The sequence below is a fragment of the Boleophthalmus pectinirostris genome, unplaced genomic scaffold (genome assembly GCF_026225935.1).
Source record: "Boleophthalmus pectinirostris isolate CB_2022bp ecotype Guang Dong unplaced genomic scaffold, ASM2622593v1 HiC_scaffold_5, whole genome shotgun sequence".
NCBI lineage: Eukaryota > Metazoa > Chordata > Actinopteri > Gobiiformes > Gobiidae > Boleophthalmus > Boleophthalmus pectinirostris.
Genome location: NW_026571404.1, coordinates 14,286,172 through 14,301,697, shown reverse-complemented (window position 1 = coordinate 14,301,697; position 15,526 = coordinate 14,286,172). Strand labels below are relative to the sequence as shown.

The 15,526-nt window shown below is 39.2% G+C and overlaps 1 protein-coding gene across 1 annotated transcript in view; it reads right to left on the bottom strand.

The window, feature by feature from the left end:
- The window catches only part of plpp4 (phospholipid phosphatase 4), a 176,602-nt gene that overhangs the window by 23,016 nt on the left and 138,060 nt on the right, over positions 1–15,526 (bottom strand). Inside the window, exons 4-5 of the mRNA XM_020933594.1 lie at positions 9,075–9,138; positions 7,962–8,086 (exon numbers count right to left, since the gene is read on the bottom strand). Coding sequence (XP_020789253.1) covers positions 7,962–8,086; positions 9,075–9,138 — 189 coding nt within the window. The remainder of the gene's footprint in view (positions 1–7,961; positions 8,087–9,074; positions 9,139–15,526) is intronic.

Below are 15,526 nucleotides of genomic sequence, written 5' to 3'. Positions count from 1 at the left end.
GGATGTTTGTTTTAAGATCTAATCTGTTCTACGATTCTAAGCTTTTGTGTCCAAGTAATTTCCCTTGTGGGTGAATAAAGTTTGTCTGAGCTTGAGATTTATAAAGTAATCATTATTTGAATCAACTTTTGTTGCTTTACTCTTACTGCTGGCATACACTTTAGAAACCATGAGGTGACTCCAGACTGACACTGTGACTGGAAGGGCATCTGGCTTAAAAAAAAACACTATCTCACTGTACAGTACTTTGCTGTGATGATCCTTGAGGAGCAGACGGATATGATCCACTGGCGTCTTCTTTCCAACATTGTAAATCCATTTTCTGTCCTTGTGTCAAGCATCCAGCCCTCCCCACTCCTCTTTCCTCTCTCCTCTCTCCTCTCCTCTCTTTGCCCTTGTTCATCTTGTAAAGCACTTTTGCATACAACTCCAACAACTCTCGTCCTGGTGAAAGGGGACAGCTACACTAAATTAGATTTCTTCTGCTCCCTGGAAAAGCCGACATATGGGCCCTATCCTGCTTTTCTCAATCACTCCTCCACTACAACATAAGGCTATTAGAGCAGTGTAATCTATACAGGTGCAGCAGATAATACCATAATGTCTCCTGCTCCTCTGAGGTTTACACAGGTGTCCAAGGAGCAGCTAGTGTGAAAGTTTGTTATTATACCGAAGGATCAGTGAAGCTTTAGAAGTAGGCTGTGAAATTACCGCATAAGCCATGTACGATAATGCAAGCTCTCAGTCAGTAAATTACTTTGGATGCAATGCACAAAACAGCAGGATCTGAGGCTCTACATTTCAAGTTGGTGATTTGTTTAGTCCTTGGTCGACCTGGTTCTGGTTAAAGGTGCACTGCACAACTTTTCAGGTAGAGAGTGGAGAGAGTGGTCTTTTAAATGACAAAACATCACTGTTACTTCAAAACTGTAAAGCATTATTTATGACTTGTCACTGTCATTTCAAAGTAATTTGTTACATTACAATATTACTGCATTTAAAATGTAAGACATTACATCTCACCAAAATAACTGTGTGAAAATGCTGAACTTTTGCACCATACATAGACTGAACCAGGACTAAACCAGGACTGAACCAGGATTAAATCAGGTCTAAACCAGAGCTGAACCAGGACTAAACCAGGACTGAACAAGAACTGAACCAGGACTAAATCTGGACTAACCCAGAACTGAACCAGGACTAAACCAGAACTGAAACAGAACTAAACCAGGTCTAAACCAGGACTAAACTAGAACTGAACCTGAACTAAACCAGGACTGAACCAGAACTGAACCAGGACTAAACCTGGACTAAACCAGAACTGAACCAGGACTAAACCAGAACTCAACAAGAAATAAACCAGGTCTAAACCAGGACTAAACCAGGACTAAACCAGGTCTAAACCAGGTCTAAACCAGGACCAGACCAGGACTTGAAATCTAGGACCACCCCTTAGAGAACCCGGTGCCCGTGGAGCAGGGTGTCCGCACCCGAGCATCATCTGCGATTAGCCCTGTCTGGCATGGAGCTCCACACTGGTCCTTTTGCTCACGGTCACCCGACGGTCTACACAGGGGCACCTCTGGGCCTGTCCCGACATTTGAAAACCATAACAATGGTGTTTCAACGCTGCTGATATCGTAGTGATTTTAGCGAATTTGTATGAAGAAAAAAAACTAAAAACCCACCACTTCAGTCCAGTTTAAAAATGTAATATAACACGTGTTACTGACATTTGTACCAAGTAAAATATTAACATTTTTCCCCTGTAATGCCTTACATTACTGTGTTACAGCAAAATAAATGCATTACAGTAATTTGTTACTTTAATTAAACGCTTTACTCCCAACACTGCAAAACACAAACAGGATTATTGGTCTTTTTGTCTACGAGGGGAAACTGTCGATCTTTTAACAGCTCAAGCTACAGTAAACTTTTTCACCGCCTGGACATCTGGACAGCATCCAAAACTTTTTTAGTACCCTATAGAGAACAGTGTGGACATGGAGATGCAGCCTTCCAAGATTTACCAAGTGATAAAACCACATTATGCAAGTAGAGAATAAAGTTTTGTGGAGAACTTTTGCACACACTAGCAACAAGCAACACCAGAATCTATTTATAGTTAGCCAAGGCCATGGGGCAGGCTGTCTTAGTCATCTTGGTGAGAAGTTGTAGACTGCGTGTACAATGCCAAATCATGTCTCATTTTTGACAATATTGTGCACAAGCAATGAAGATCTTCAACTACTTTCGGGAATCTTAAATCAGGCCAAATCACTGGACTTTGGGGAGATCTTCAGAGCAGCTGGTCTAAAGTTATAACAGCCAACAGGACCAGACAGATCAGGGAGCTGTGTTGCCTCAGAGCATCTGAAGACAAGATAATACAAGTGTCTGTTTTAGCTTCTGGATAAATTGGGTATTTTAATGCACTAGAATTGTAATCTGTCTCACCTTATCCAATATATGTTAAAATATAATCACACTGAACCTAATAATTAAAGCGTTCAAATCAACAGACAGAATGTTGTGGCATCATTTGAAACCCAGCAAAGTTTATTAAAATGCACAAAATGTCTGTAATCAATATGCATTTTCATTTCCAATAACTGAGAGTGTTTTAATTGAGTAAAACCATTGACTTTTATATTAAGTCTCTTTGAGCACTGATTACGAATGTTCTGCCAAAAGCTGGAGCGCTACTTACTGGGACAAATTATTTGGCCATTATTATTATTTTTTTTTACATAATTTAATTCATTACTTTTATGGTGAAAAACATCTACAATTTTGCTTTGATGCCAGTTGCACTGATATTTTCCCGAAGCCAAATATCCACAGGCTTCTGGAGTTTATGTTTAGCAGACCATGTAGACTTGCAATTATCTTCACCCCATTAAAAGTTCATGAATCCACGGACAATATTTATACTTAGCTTATTTTGCTTTTTGGTGTGGGACTGGGCATTGCTAGAGCTCAAATGATTTAACTCTGTGCCATCAGTAGCAGCGCAAGAGTAAGAGCCAATGCAAGCTGGGATAATCATCTTTTTGCAAGTTTAGTTGGCCTTTGAAGCGATATCCTGGAACTTATACTTAATTCATCAGATTTTTCTGAACTAGCACAGATACCCGATACCAGTATTGTATCGGATTCATCATAAATACTACTGTTTCTATTAGGGATGGGCATGATTAGTCCATTAATCGATAATTGATCATTAAGAATTTCATCGATTATGTTCATTTTCATTGACAAACTGAATGTAGGTTGCTGTGCGTATCGTGACCAAACGGGGGTCCGGACATGTGGCTCTCTGCACTCAGAAGGAGCGAGCAAACACAAACAGTCGGTCAGTCTGCAACCTGCCGAAGCGCAAATGCGTATTTAACAATGACTTGTACTGGAAATTCTACGCTTTCCGTTAGGGTTAGGGACAAGTGTGAGTCCATGTGCACAGTGCACAAAGCAGCACAGATGTTTCGGTGTCCAGTGGAAAAAAAGCTCACCAGGACACCGAAAACGTGAAAAAGCTTTGCCAGGTGAGAGTAGCGCAATGTCGATGACGAGGCCCCACCTCCCACCTCCCGTACAGTGTCCTGGTTTTGACAAACGCAAATATGGTCACACTAACCTGTATTCCACTGAGTCGTGTCTTTTAACCGCATCAGTGCACAAGAGCTGTTTTTTTTTTCTTTGCTTAGTTTATGCAAATTAGCCATGCAGTTTAAGTTTCGTTTCTGTGACAGTTGTGCAAAGTTTATAATCTCAAACGGGCTGATGTGGCTCTAGAGTGGTTGAGTTGAATTTATTTATGCAGATTAGTAGTGCAGATATAATAATGATGATACATTTTAATATAAAAAACGTTAATGATTATTCGATAATCGATCGTTAATTCTCCCCACGATCGATTAAGAAAATTGAATCGAATGCCCATCCCTAGTTTCTACATTATTATACCACTGCAAACTCTCACAGTCATTTAAATCAAGTTGGGTTTGTTCGGTTGTATAGTTGTAATCTATGACACCCATGGATCATTTTAAATCGCAACATTCATCTAAAACAACTTAATAGAAGAAAAAAGTCTGATGATTTCCTCTTCCGCAGATGCATAAACATCACAATAAAGCGTTGTGAACGGATCGATAGCCGCAGATCACACTCGCAAGCCTTGGATTTTTGTTTTTATTTGTACCAAAATGACTACACGATGCTGCCAAATCCTACGCATAGCAATGATTGAAGAGAAAATAAGAGAAAAAAGAAGAGAAAACTGGAGAACAAAGTAAGTACAGAGCAGTGGGTGTATGCGTATATGGTGTCTTGAAAATAAGTGATTAAACATTGCTCAAACTTGCATGAATCACTCTAAATACAACTTCGAGAAGGTAAATGAAAAGGAGAAATAACTATACCAGTCATTCCCAAAGTGTCCTAAGGCCCCTTTATCAACCACTGCTCTAATATAAAACACACACACAAGATTCTATTGTTTCATAAAAGATAAAACTCGAATTAATAAAACAAAATGTATTCATAAAACATTTTTCTTTTCTTTTTTTTGTCCGTATAGTCCAGTTCTATTGGGAATTGAGCTTCGACAGGTCTGTGAAACGCCAGTTAGTGCAAGAAATCTCCACTGAACACCCAAATGAAGTGTATTTCATTGTTAAATTGACTATTATAAATTATAAAGTTCACCTGATCCGACAGTAGATTTTCCTCTATTCATAACAGAGTACAAGATGCCAAACTGGAGGTCGGGAATGTTCAGGTGTTTTTGGGTTTTGGAATGAGAGAAGGGAGGATTTCTTTTGCTTGGGGAGGGGTAATGTGGGGAAGGAGGGTCCTGGTGTAAATCTAGATTAAGTGAATTACATCAAACAAAAGCAGAGTCCGGTCTTGGTTACACTCTTCTTTATTTTCTCCATTTGTTTCCTGTTTGCTGTCCTTCTCAGACGACGTCTTTGTGGTCTCTGTTCTTTTGGAGAGTGAGAAGGGTACACCTCAACAACCTCAGACTTTGGAGCTGTTTTTTCTCCACCGTGTTCTGCTGCAGTGTCATGGTCACCTGCCTTTCTCGGGAGACGTCCGGGCGGTCTCTGTTCTTTCGCTGGTTCTGAAGGCAGCACCTTGATAACCTCAGGCTTTGGTGCGGAGGCCTGAACATTCGGTGACTGACAAGTTTGTTTACTTTCAAAAGCCGGTTTCTCTTCTTTGTTTTCTTGAGGTCACCTGTCTTTCTCGGAAGACGTCGTGGCGGTCTTTGTTCTTTCGGTGGGTTTTGAGGATACACTCCAATTGGCTGAGGGGGTTTCCAACAATTTTGTCCAACATTTATAACCTCCTCAGCAGCCTGCCTGGGTGGATTGTCCTCTGATGTTTTGTCAGTTCTTCTAAACAAGACATTTTCTTTGAGTAGAGGAGCCGGGACAAACTTGGGCTTTTCTTTTAAGTTTAATGTAACACAATATTTCTCAAATCCGGCCATTCCCAAAGTGTTATGCGCCATGGCCTCCTATCAGTGCGAAGAATAATTCACACTACATTTAATAGACCATGTAATGCTTTTTTTCCCTTAAATTTCCCCACTTTGGGAACCACTGAACTAAAACATTGTTAAAAGCCCTGAAAGTCGATTTAATAATAGGTCTGCTTTAAGAGTGTGTTGCTCAAACATCATCCTAATTTGGGCATTAACCAGGTCTGAAACAAAACAAAAACAAATCTACATTATGACTGAAATGAGGACCAAACCAGGATAATTGAGAACACATCTTCAGTCTCAACTTTTCCATAAATAAGTCCTACAAAAACAAGCTGCAAACATCTCAGACAACAACTCATAAATGACGACTATATGAAGAAAAATAAGTATTACTCCAACAGTCTGTGCCCTCCCGTATTATCTGTATTAGTATGTGTATTTCCAGCAGCCTTCGCCCATCTGCTAACAACACTTAAAATTCATGCTCCGGACAACACAATAACATGTGAATTATTTAACACAGTGCGGAGGAGCACCCGAAAACCCAATGCTCTCCTCACCGATCGTGACAGTTTAGTAAATAGCTTCGTTCGCTGTACGCCCCAAAATCAAATTAAATATTCTCAAACTTAATCTACCAAAGCTAAAACTAATTGACAATCTGCCAGGGGAGTGTAAATAAACAGTAACAGGGTATAATTACCTTTGAGCAAAGAAAGTAGTGAGGAAGGGACTGTGTTATTTTGTTGATCAAGACTGAAGTCAAGCAGTCACAGAAATGCAGCTTGAGAGTAATTATAGTTTTGTAGTTTATCATTTGCATTTCATTTTAAAAAAGTTAATGTTTTGTAAAAAGAAAAAAGAAGTAGGAATTTGGAGGGGTGGACAGCACAGTGGCACAAAAAAGTTAATTCTTTTCTTCATTTCGCATCTTGTTTTTTTTTTTTTTTTTTTCATGTCATATTTTTCTCATGGAAACCAAATTTTAATGACTAAAAAAGCGCTACACAAGTTTATAAACTGTGAACTGTGTGAGTAACATCTGCAAACACTTTCACATGTAAGCCACTGACTAACTGCCTATTCAGATATGTAAAAATATGCAAAATAACCTCAGAAGGAAGACACAATGGGTAATAATTTCATTGATACACGCAACAAAACATGTAAGATGCATTCTCACAGCATTTGTGAATTCCCAAACTTGCGTAAATCCATCTGGCTCGACACTCGATGTTGTGATTTCCCGGTAAACCAGTGGACCAATCACAGGGCAGTAGGGATGTAACGATATCCACATTTCTTGGTACGACATTATCATGATATGCATCTCAGGGTATGATATTTATTGCGATACTTTGGAGAGGCTGATATAATTGTAGATGGGATACTTTTTTGCTTTTAAAATGCCTTGACAAGATTTTGGTGTGAATTATTTCCATCATAAGACCAAGAATTCAAGTAAAAACATATTTCTTCATGTTGTCTGCACTGAAATGAATCATGGGCAGTGTTGCCATAGTTACTTTGAAATAATAATCTGACTACTGACTACTGATTACTTCTTTAAAAAGTAACTTAGTTAAGTTACTGACTACTTGATTTTAAAAGTAACTAAGTTATTTTACGTTACTGTTTTCTTCACACCGGGCGGGACCTGCTCTGTTCCCGTGGTTGTGCCGTGCTGTGTCTCTAGATGTTTCTTTAGGTCTGATGTTGTCTTCTTGAAGGCAGACAACACTTTGTCGCCAGTACAGAGTGAACAACGAACCTTTATGTTGCCATCCTTAGCTGAAATAAAATCAAAATAATGTTTGTATTTCCAGCTGCAAAATGCGTACCTCTCTCCCTCCATTGTTTACATCTGACTTGTGGCGGAGCGGAGATGACGTAACATCATCGGAAACGTGTCACCAGAGACTATTTCTACGATCTTTGGGGTCACATAACCCACGTCGCCAAATAAATAAATAAGTAAATAACCAACGTCGCCCTGAAACGCAAAAATAGTAATGCACAGTGTATTAGATAAGTAACTTAAATCTGACTACTGGTTTGGAAATAGCACTGCGTTACTGAAAAAACTAGTCGGACTACAGTAACGCATTACTAAGTAGCGAGTTAGTGGCATCACTTATCATGGGATATGTAGTTTCTGATGTTTATGAGCTGTTGCTACTATAAAACCATGTATCTAAGCAAAGGAGCTTGTAATTCAATATACTGTGGCTGTACATATTATATTATTGTGAGACTTTTGACGATACGATACAGCCTCATGGTTTAGGGAGGAGGACATGGACAGAAGTACTTCAGACTACTTTAGCAAAAATTCTAGCTATTTTGTAAGTGCTTTGTGCATTTGTGTATTGGAAAGATGTCTGAGCTTTTCTCGACTGGGTTTAACAGAAGTTTGATTTGCCGGTTGAGTCTTAACCCTGTGAACTGACAGTGTTGAACTTACAGGAGGAGTGGCTGCTGGGGAAGCTCTTGCGTCCCTCTGACACAACCTCTGCTTCTCCGGTGCACAGCATTTTCACGTTCACTTGTCCATCAGGGAAACAGCGCTGGAAATAATCTGGCCGGGGTCTGACAAAACAAGAAATATATTGGTGGGTTTTAGAAAACATCACAACATTCTATAAACTAATAATGTTTAATACAGATGGGAGCAGCTAAAATGAGTGGTTGAAAAGTAGATTGTTGTTGTGCTGTAAGTTCTTTGGTCATTAATAGAAACGATCAGATTCAATATTTGTGCGTTTACACTACCGGTCAAAAGTTTTAGAACACACTTTTTCCAGTTTTTGACTGAAAATTATTTAGTTTATGGTGTCATTGCACTGTGAAATGAAAGCATAGACACAAATAAGCAATTGGAGTTGAAAAATAAATCATGGAATCAATTTAGAGACCAAAATGTATTCTAAACTTTTGACTCATCAAATAACAACTGAACACATTCGTGGCTTGTTCTTTTTACAATAGAAATCAAATCTTCTTCAGAAAGTTCTTCCCAAGTTTGCTGCAGAAGTTCCCATAAATGTGTGGCACTTGTAGTTTGCTTGGCTTTCACGTTTCTGTCCAGTTCATCCCAAACCAGCTCAGTGGGGCTTAAGTCTGAGACTGTGCTGGACACTCTATGATTTCAAGCTTATCATCTTGTTCTTTTTTCCTGAAGTAGTTTTGGCAGAGCTTGGACTTGTGTTTTGGATCATCATGCTTTTTTTTTTAACCTCTGCCTGTTCAGTATTTACCTTTGTACCATTTCAAGCTCTTCATTGGATTTGCACGATTTGAATTGCAATAAATAACTGGAAAAATTAGGGTATTCTTAAACTTTTGACCAGTAGTGTATATTTTGGATATTTCATGGCAAAGTACAAAGTAATCAATCACCTTCAAGGATCTGAAAACCACCAATACTTTAATTTCAGTACTTATCTCCTGCAAATATTAAGCTGTCAACAAACTTCAAAGGGCTGGATGAACTACCACAATCTTTAAACTATGCAGTATTCAACCCAAATATTGATTATAAATGATTCAGAATGAAATAAAATAGTATACATCTTACCTGCCAACAATCAGTTTTATTGTGTTTGTGAAGACTCCGTTGAGAGCAAGGGCCAAGGACACCGCTGTAAGAAAAGAAAACATATTTTACTTACATAAGCAAAACACTCACATTTTTGTCATTAACTTTGGCTGAGATAAAATTAAGGAATTCAATTATCAGCTTCAGATAGGGTGTGGGGTAGACGTCTTTTGCAGTCTGGGAAATTGTTTAATTTGTGAAATCTGTGCAAAGCTGTTCACGGAGAATTTATCTCTGCATTACTAAGTTTTAATCAATTGAGCTGAAAAGAAGTTCTGTCCTTGTGTCTGCCTCCATGTTATACCGCACTGTGTTAACTTGTGTAACAACAAATGGAAGGCAATGGACAAAGTGCAGGAAATATAATCTGTATTTTATGATGTAGAATTTAATTTTCCATCTGTGTTATATATTTTTGGTTTATACTAGATTGTTGTCTTGTCATCTGAAACCCAGAAACAGCAATGACATAGGCTAAATTGTATAATTGTATAAATGTACCTAGAAAGTACAGATTAAAGGGACCATATACTACACTATTTTCTAATCTGTGTTATAATGTTGTTTCTTCATCACAAACACACTGTTCCTGGAGCTGTGTTTTGTTTAACACTGTGTTTTTAAACTCCATGCCAATTCACAAGAATCATTTGGATAATTTAATCTCTGGAATTTCCAATCTCTACTAAACAAAAGGTAAAAGGAGCTGTTAACTTGGAAACTACCACCTGATGACATCACAAGTATTAACACAATAACACAGCATTTTGAGCTGTGGAAATGTAGAACTGTAGATGATGTAGATGTAGAAATGTAGGACTTGCAAGTCATGACTTGGACTCGAGTCAGACTTGAGTCACTATTTTTAGGACTTGCGACTTGACTTGATAAAACTGAGCAAGACTTGGGACTTGACTTGGACTTGAGACTTAGAAGCTCTTTTAAATCTGAATTCTTTCTATTCTGACTGTAAAGATCTTGTCAACACATTTAAAAAGGAAAAAATAACATTTCTACAACTCTTATATACTCTATAAATAGTCAGTTGATAGTCAAAGTCAGTTAAAAATCCAATCAATCAATGAACCTGCCCAGGGACGACAGGTGGAAATTAGCACTGATGCTACAGCCTGATGTACAATGCATCTCTCCTGTTAAGGTTAATGCAAAAATTGTGCGCTGTCCCTGTCTCAAATAAATAAATAAATAAATAAACAAATACTCATATATAAATATACCATGATTTTCTTAAGTATAATTTTTTATTATTATTTTTTTTTAAGTACAATTTATCTTATCTTATCTAAATTGCAGAAATCTAAGCTATATTTTTTAAAGACTTGAAATGACGAAGAAGAATTTGAAGATCAAAACAGACAATTTGGACTTGACTTGGACTTATGGGCCAGTGACTCAAGACTTGACTTGAACTTGTCTGTATTTGACTTGGAACTTGACTTAGACTTAAGGTAAAACATTTAAGACTTACTTGAGACTTGCAAAACAACGACTTGGTCCCACCTCTGTTAGAAAGACTAATAATAATAATGAATGATGATGTTTTTTGAAAAGGCAACACATTATAACATGTCTGGAAGCTCCATTTTGAGTCCATTTTGAGTAATTTAAGACCTTTAACAGTCACCAGTATTGTGTTTTTCACCCTATTGGCTTTAATCAGTTTCATTCCTCTCCAGCCACTCTAAACATTTATGGAGAAGTCTTTAAACCTGGCCTCTGATTGCATGGACAACAGTGAAATGTGCTCTCCTACTGAGTAACAGGAAGCACAGTGCCTGGGTGAGAGTAAATATAATTTATTTGATTATGTCTTGAAGAAAGCTCTTGGGATTCTAATTAGTGGAGGCATGTCCTTCTCAAGTTAATCCTATTCATTCACTGTGGGCTAATCCCACTCACCTGCAACACCCTCAGTCACTTAGAAGTATAGTGAACAGTCTATTGTTCATTTGATTGCTCATTTGGATAAATTGTTGCTGGAAAAGTGAGGTAAATTCAAGTATCCCATCACATTTTAAAGCCCATATTATGCTATTTTCTAATCTATGTTATAATGTTGTAGAATGATTCATTGGCCGGTTTCACTTTGTGGAAACCGTCTGGCCTTGCAGCATTAGGATTCGTTTGCTCGACAGTAGGCGGGTACTTTTTTTTAATTTAACCAATGGCCGCTGTTTGGTCGTGACAAATGTAATGTGCCAAATCCCATAGGAAGAAGGGCAATAACGTCTTTCCCCTTGATAAAATTCACCAAACATTCTCTTAGTTCCAACTTTAAATCCTCGATTTCGGGAATCGTTGCCAACACAGAATGTCTGGCTTCATCTACATCCATCTCGACACAGACAGGCGCTTGAGTTTGATGTCATGATTTCACAGCTCTTCTTTGATTGGCCGGTGTGCGGTCTACAACTTCAAATTGAGCGTAGACACTAGGTGACGAAAGCCTGGCTAATAACGTTGTCTCCTCATCACAAAAAACCCGGAGTTGTGTTTTGTCACATTCGCATGTTTATTTAGGTTGGCATTTTTTGTCCTGACAACATGAAAATTGGCACTGGACACACCTGTATCGTTAGGATGACACCCTCTGAATTTGAGATTTGAGGTTTGAGAGTCACACGTGGAAAAGACAAACAAACAGACACACAGAGACGTTCCTTGAATTAATAGGTGGATATTTGTCAAGCTTGGTGGTTTTGCTGACTTTGTTCAAAAACTGTTATGCTTGCTATACTTTACACATAAAAAAATAAATAATACTATAACAATGTCAGACGTCCCTTCAGAAAAGTCTCTCAAACAGAAAACACTCTGGTGATTCCATGTGGTAATACAAGAAGTTCTCCACTGTGTTTTTAAACTCCATGCACCTTCACTAGAATCATTTGGACAATTTCAGCCTCTACTAAACTAAACATTAAAACTAGCTGTTAACTACCACTTCATGACATCACAAGGTGGAACAGAGCATTTTGATCTTTGGGTATGTTTTTGATGAGGTAACAACGTTCTAACTTGGCTTAAAGCTCACAAGGGTCGACTGTGCGTAATGTGAGCCCCTTAAACAGTGATTACAGTAGATATGTATTTAAAGGTGCACTATATAACTTTTCTGAAGGGATGTCTGTCACCGGTATAGTATTTTTTTGTGTGTAAAGTATAACAAGCATGAGCGTTTTTGAACAAAGTCAGCAAAACCACCAAGCTTGACAAATATCCACCTATTAATTCAAGGAACGTCTCTGTGTGTCTGTTTGTTTGTCTGTTCCATGTGTGACTCTCGAACCGCTCATCTGACCGATCCCAGATTCAGAGGGTGTCATCCTGCTGGTACGGGTGTGTGTAGTGCCAATTTTCATGTTGTTAGGAGAAAAAATGCCAAACCTGGTAAAATGAGTGATATATTTTAAATAATAATAGTAATAAATGTAATAATAATAATACATTTTATTTATATTGCACTTTACATAAAATAATCTCAAAGTGCTACAGGTAAAAAAAAAAAAAACAAAAAAACAGAATAAAAGTGCATCAGCAAACAGTGCATCAAGCTAAAATTATTACAGTAACCAATAAGATAAAACAAAAATAAAATACAATCAACAAAAGGCTTTAGTAAAAAGATACGTTTTAAGATTTCGTTTAAAAACAGAAGTAGACTGTGGGGCTCTCAAGTGGTCGGGGAGAATATTCCAAAGCCTTGGAGCTGCAGCTGAAAAGGCCCGATCAGCCATGGTGCAGAGTTTGGTTCTGGGGGGTTGGAGAGTGTTGGTGGATGCAGAGCGGAGGGTGTGTGACGGGGTCTGGGGAGTGAGGAGTTCCTTAAGGTACTGGGGGGAGTGACCGTGGATGCACTGGTGGGTGAGGAGGGAGACCTTATAGGCGAGTTTCAGCTGACGCCATTGTTATTAAAAGCCCGCGTTGCATGCTGGGAAATATTTTGGTCGGAGGCAAGAAACACGATAGCGGTCAAACACAGTGCGTAACCTCGCGTATTTATCCCCGATAATGGTAAATTCCTGCTGCATTATCGGATGCACAAATAGAAGCACGGAAGAAGGAAAATGTCTGTTTCGTATTCTGAGTGAAAAGAACCACTAACGGTGAATTAAAACGGCTTTCAAACATTCGCAGAGCAAACGTAGAAGATCCTAGCAAACAGTGGACTCCAACAAGTTCAACAACGCATCGAGACTCTTGTAGTCTTTCATCTTTTCTGCTGTGAATGGCCCAGGAGTTTCCACCAAGTCATTGTGGATATCGCCGAAGTGAATATTTGTCCAGGTAGTTGGCGATTCTGACCAGAAATTTGGTTTGGTCCACCTTTTGTCGGGGTTGAAAAGGGTGATTTGGCGTCCATCGATGCTGATGACCAATTTCTGGTCAAATTGTCTTGGGTCCTCTGCTATCAGAGTGGATAAATAACCAGGATCAATACCCTTTACGTGCTTTCTCGCTCAGTCCGTCATGTTGAATTATTGTTTCTTGCCGCCGACCAAAATAATTCCCAGCATGCAACGCACGCTTTTGTCAACAGTGAAACTCGCCTATACTCAGTCCGGAGTGGGATACGGGAGCCAGTGAAGGGATTTCAGGATGGGGGTGATATGGTCAAATTTTCGCACCCTCATCAGGATCCTGGCAGCGCTGTTCTGGATGTATTTCAGTCTCCGGATGCTCCTGCCAGGTGTTCCGATGAGGAGTACGTTACAGTAGCCTAATAGTCTTATAATAGCCCCGACTACATTTTAAAAAAACATTTAAAGAACAGAGACATAATTTGTGATTAGTATCATAAACTATACTTCAATGAGATCCTCTTTGTAGAAGGTTAACCACTTTAAAAGTCAAGGCTGTGATCTAATTTAATTTTACTGTACATTTCCTTGGCCTTAGAGGAGGATGAACGAGAAAAAAAAACATAAATTACACCTATGACAGCTGAGAGTCTCTAAATTAGCAAACTCTTTTTTTTTTTCTTAATTTAAATGACAATACAGACTAAACCTTTTCTCTTTTTTCAGTTCATGAAGACATAAAAATCTAAAAAGGTCAACGTTCTTAGGATCAAAATAAAAATTGGAAAAAAGCCCCGGCCCCCATAGAGGAGTAAAAAGTATTAAATGAATAAAAAATGAAGCCCAAAATTGTAATCTAAACCACACAATTGTTCTCATGGTCCAGATCTCGTGGGAATTGTGTCTTGCCCTCTTCCTCTTATTACTATGGGTTACCGAGGAAACCAAAGAGTCCAGATGAAACCGAGTAATTTCTTAAGTCTTTATTATTACTATATATTCTTATTAGAGAGTCTTTGCTGCGGTCTGACATTATACCTGCTGTTACGCTGATGAGTTTCCAACATTACGGCCAATTACAGGGACCAAGAGCGGAGCACCTGCTCACTTTAAATCTACTGCACTTCTTTATCCAAATGACTCCTCTGCTTCAGCTCGGAGTCTCATCACCAGAGCGTCCCACCCACCCACCCACTCTCCCTCTGTCTCTCGCACGCTCCACTCCTCTCTCATCTCTTTCTCTCTCTTTCCTCTCTCTCTCTCACTCTCTCTGACCATCCCTCTTTCTCTTTTCTTTCTTTCCGTCTGTCTCCCTCTCCTCTCTCTCTCTTTCCACTTTCTCTCTGCCCCCCCTCTCTCTTTCTCTCCCTCTCTTTGTCCTCTTTCTCTTTCTCTCTTTCCCCTCTCTCCTCATTCCCCCCTGCTCCCTCTGACCTTCCCTTTTTCTCTTTTCTTTGTGACTCTCTCTCTCCTCTCTCTCTTTCCACTTTCTCTTTCTCTCCCTCTCTCTCATCGTCTCTCTGTCCTTTCTCTCTTTCCTCTCTCTCTCACTCTCTCTGACCATCCCTCTTTCTCTTTTCTTTCTTTCCATCTGTCTCCCTCTCCTCTCTCTCTCTTTCCACTTTCTCTCTGCCCCCCTCTCTCTTTCTCTCCCTCTCTTTGTCCTCTTTCTCTCTTTCCCCTCTCTCCTCATTCCTCCCTGCTCCCTCTGACCTTCCCTCTTTCTCTTTTCTTTGTGACTCTCTCTCTCCTCTCTCTCTTTCCACTTTCTCTTTTTCACCCTCTCTCTCATCGTCTCTCTGTCCTTTCTCTCTTTCCTCTCTCTCTCACTCTCTCTGACCATCCCTCTTTCTCTTTTCTTTGTGTCTCTCTCTCTCCTCTCTCTCTTTCCACTTTCTCTTTCTCTCCCTCTCTCTCATCGTCTCTCTGTCCTTTCCCTCTTTCTTCTCTCTCGCGCTCTCTGACCATCCCTCTTTCTCTCTTCTTTCTTTCTGTCTATTTCACCTCTCTCTCTTTTTACTTTCTCTCTTCCTCTCTCTTCTTTCTCTCTCTCTCTGTCCTCTTTTTCTCTCTCTCTCTCACTCTCACTCACTCTGACCATCCCACTTT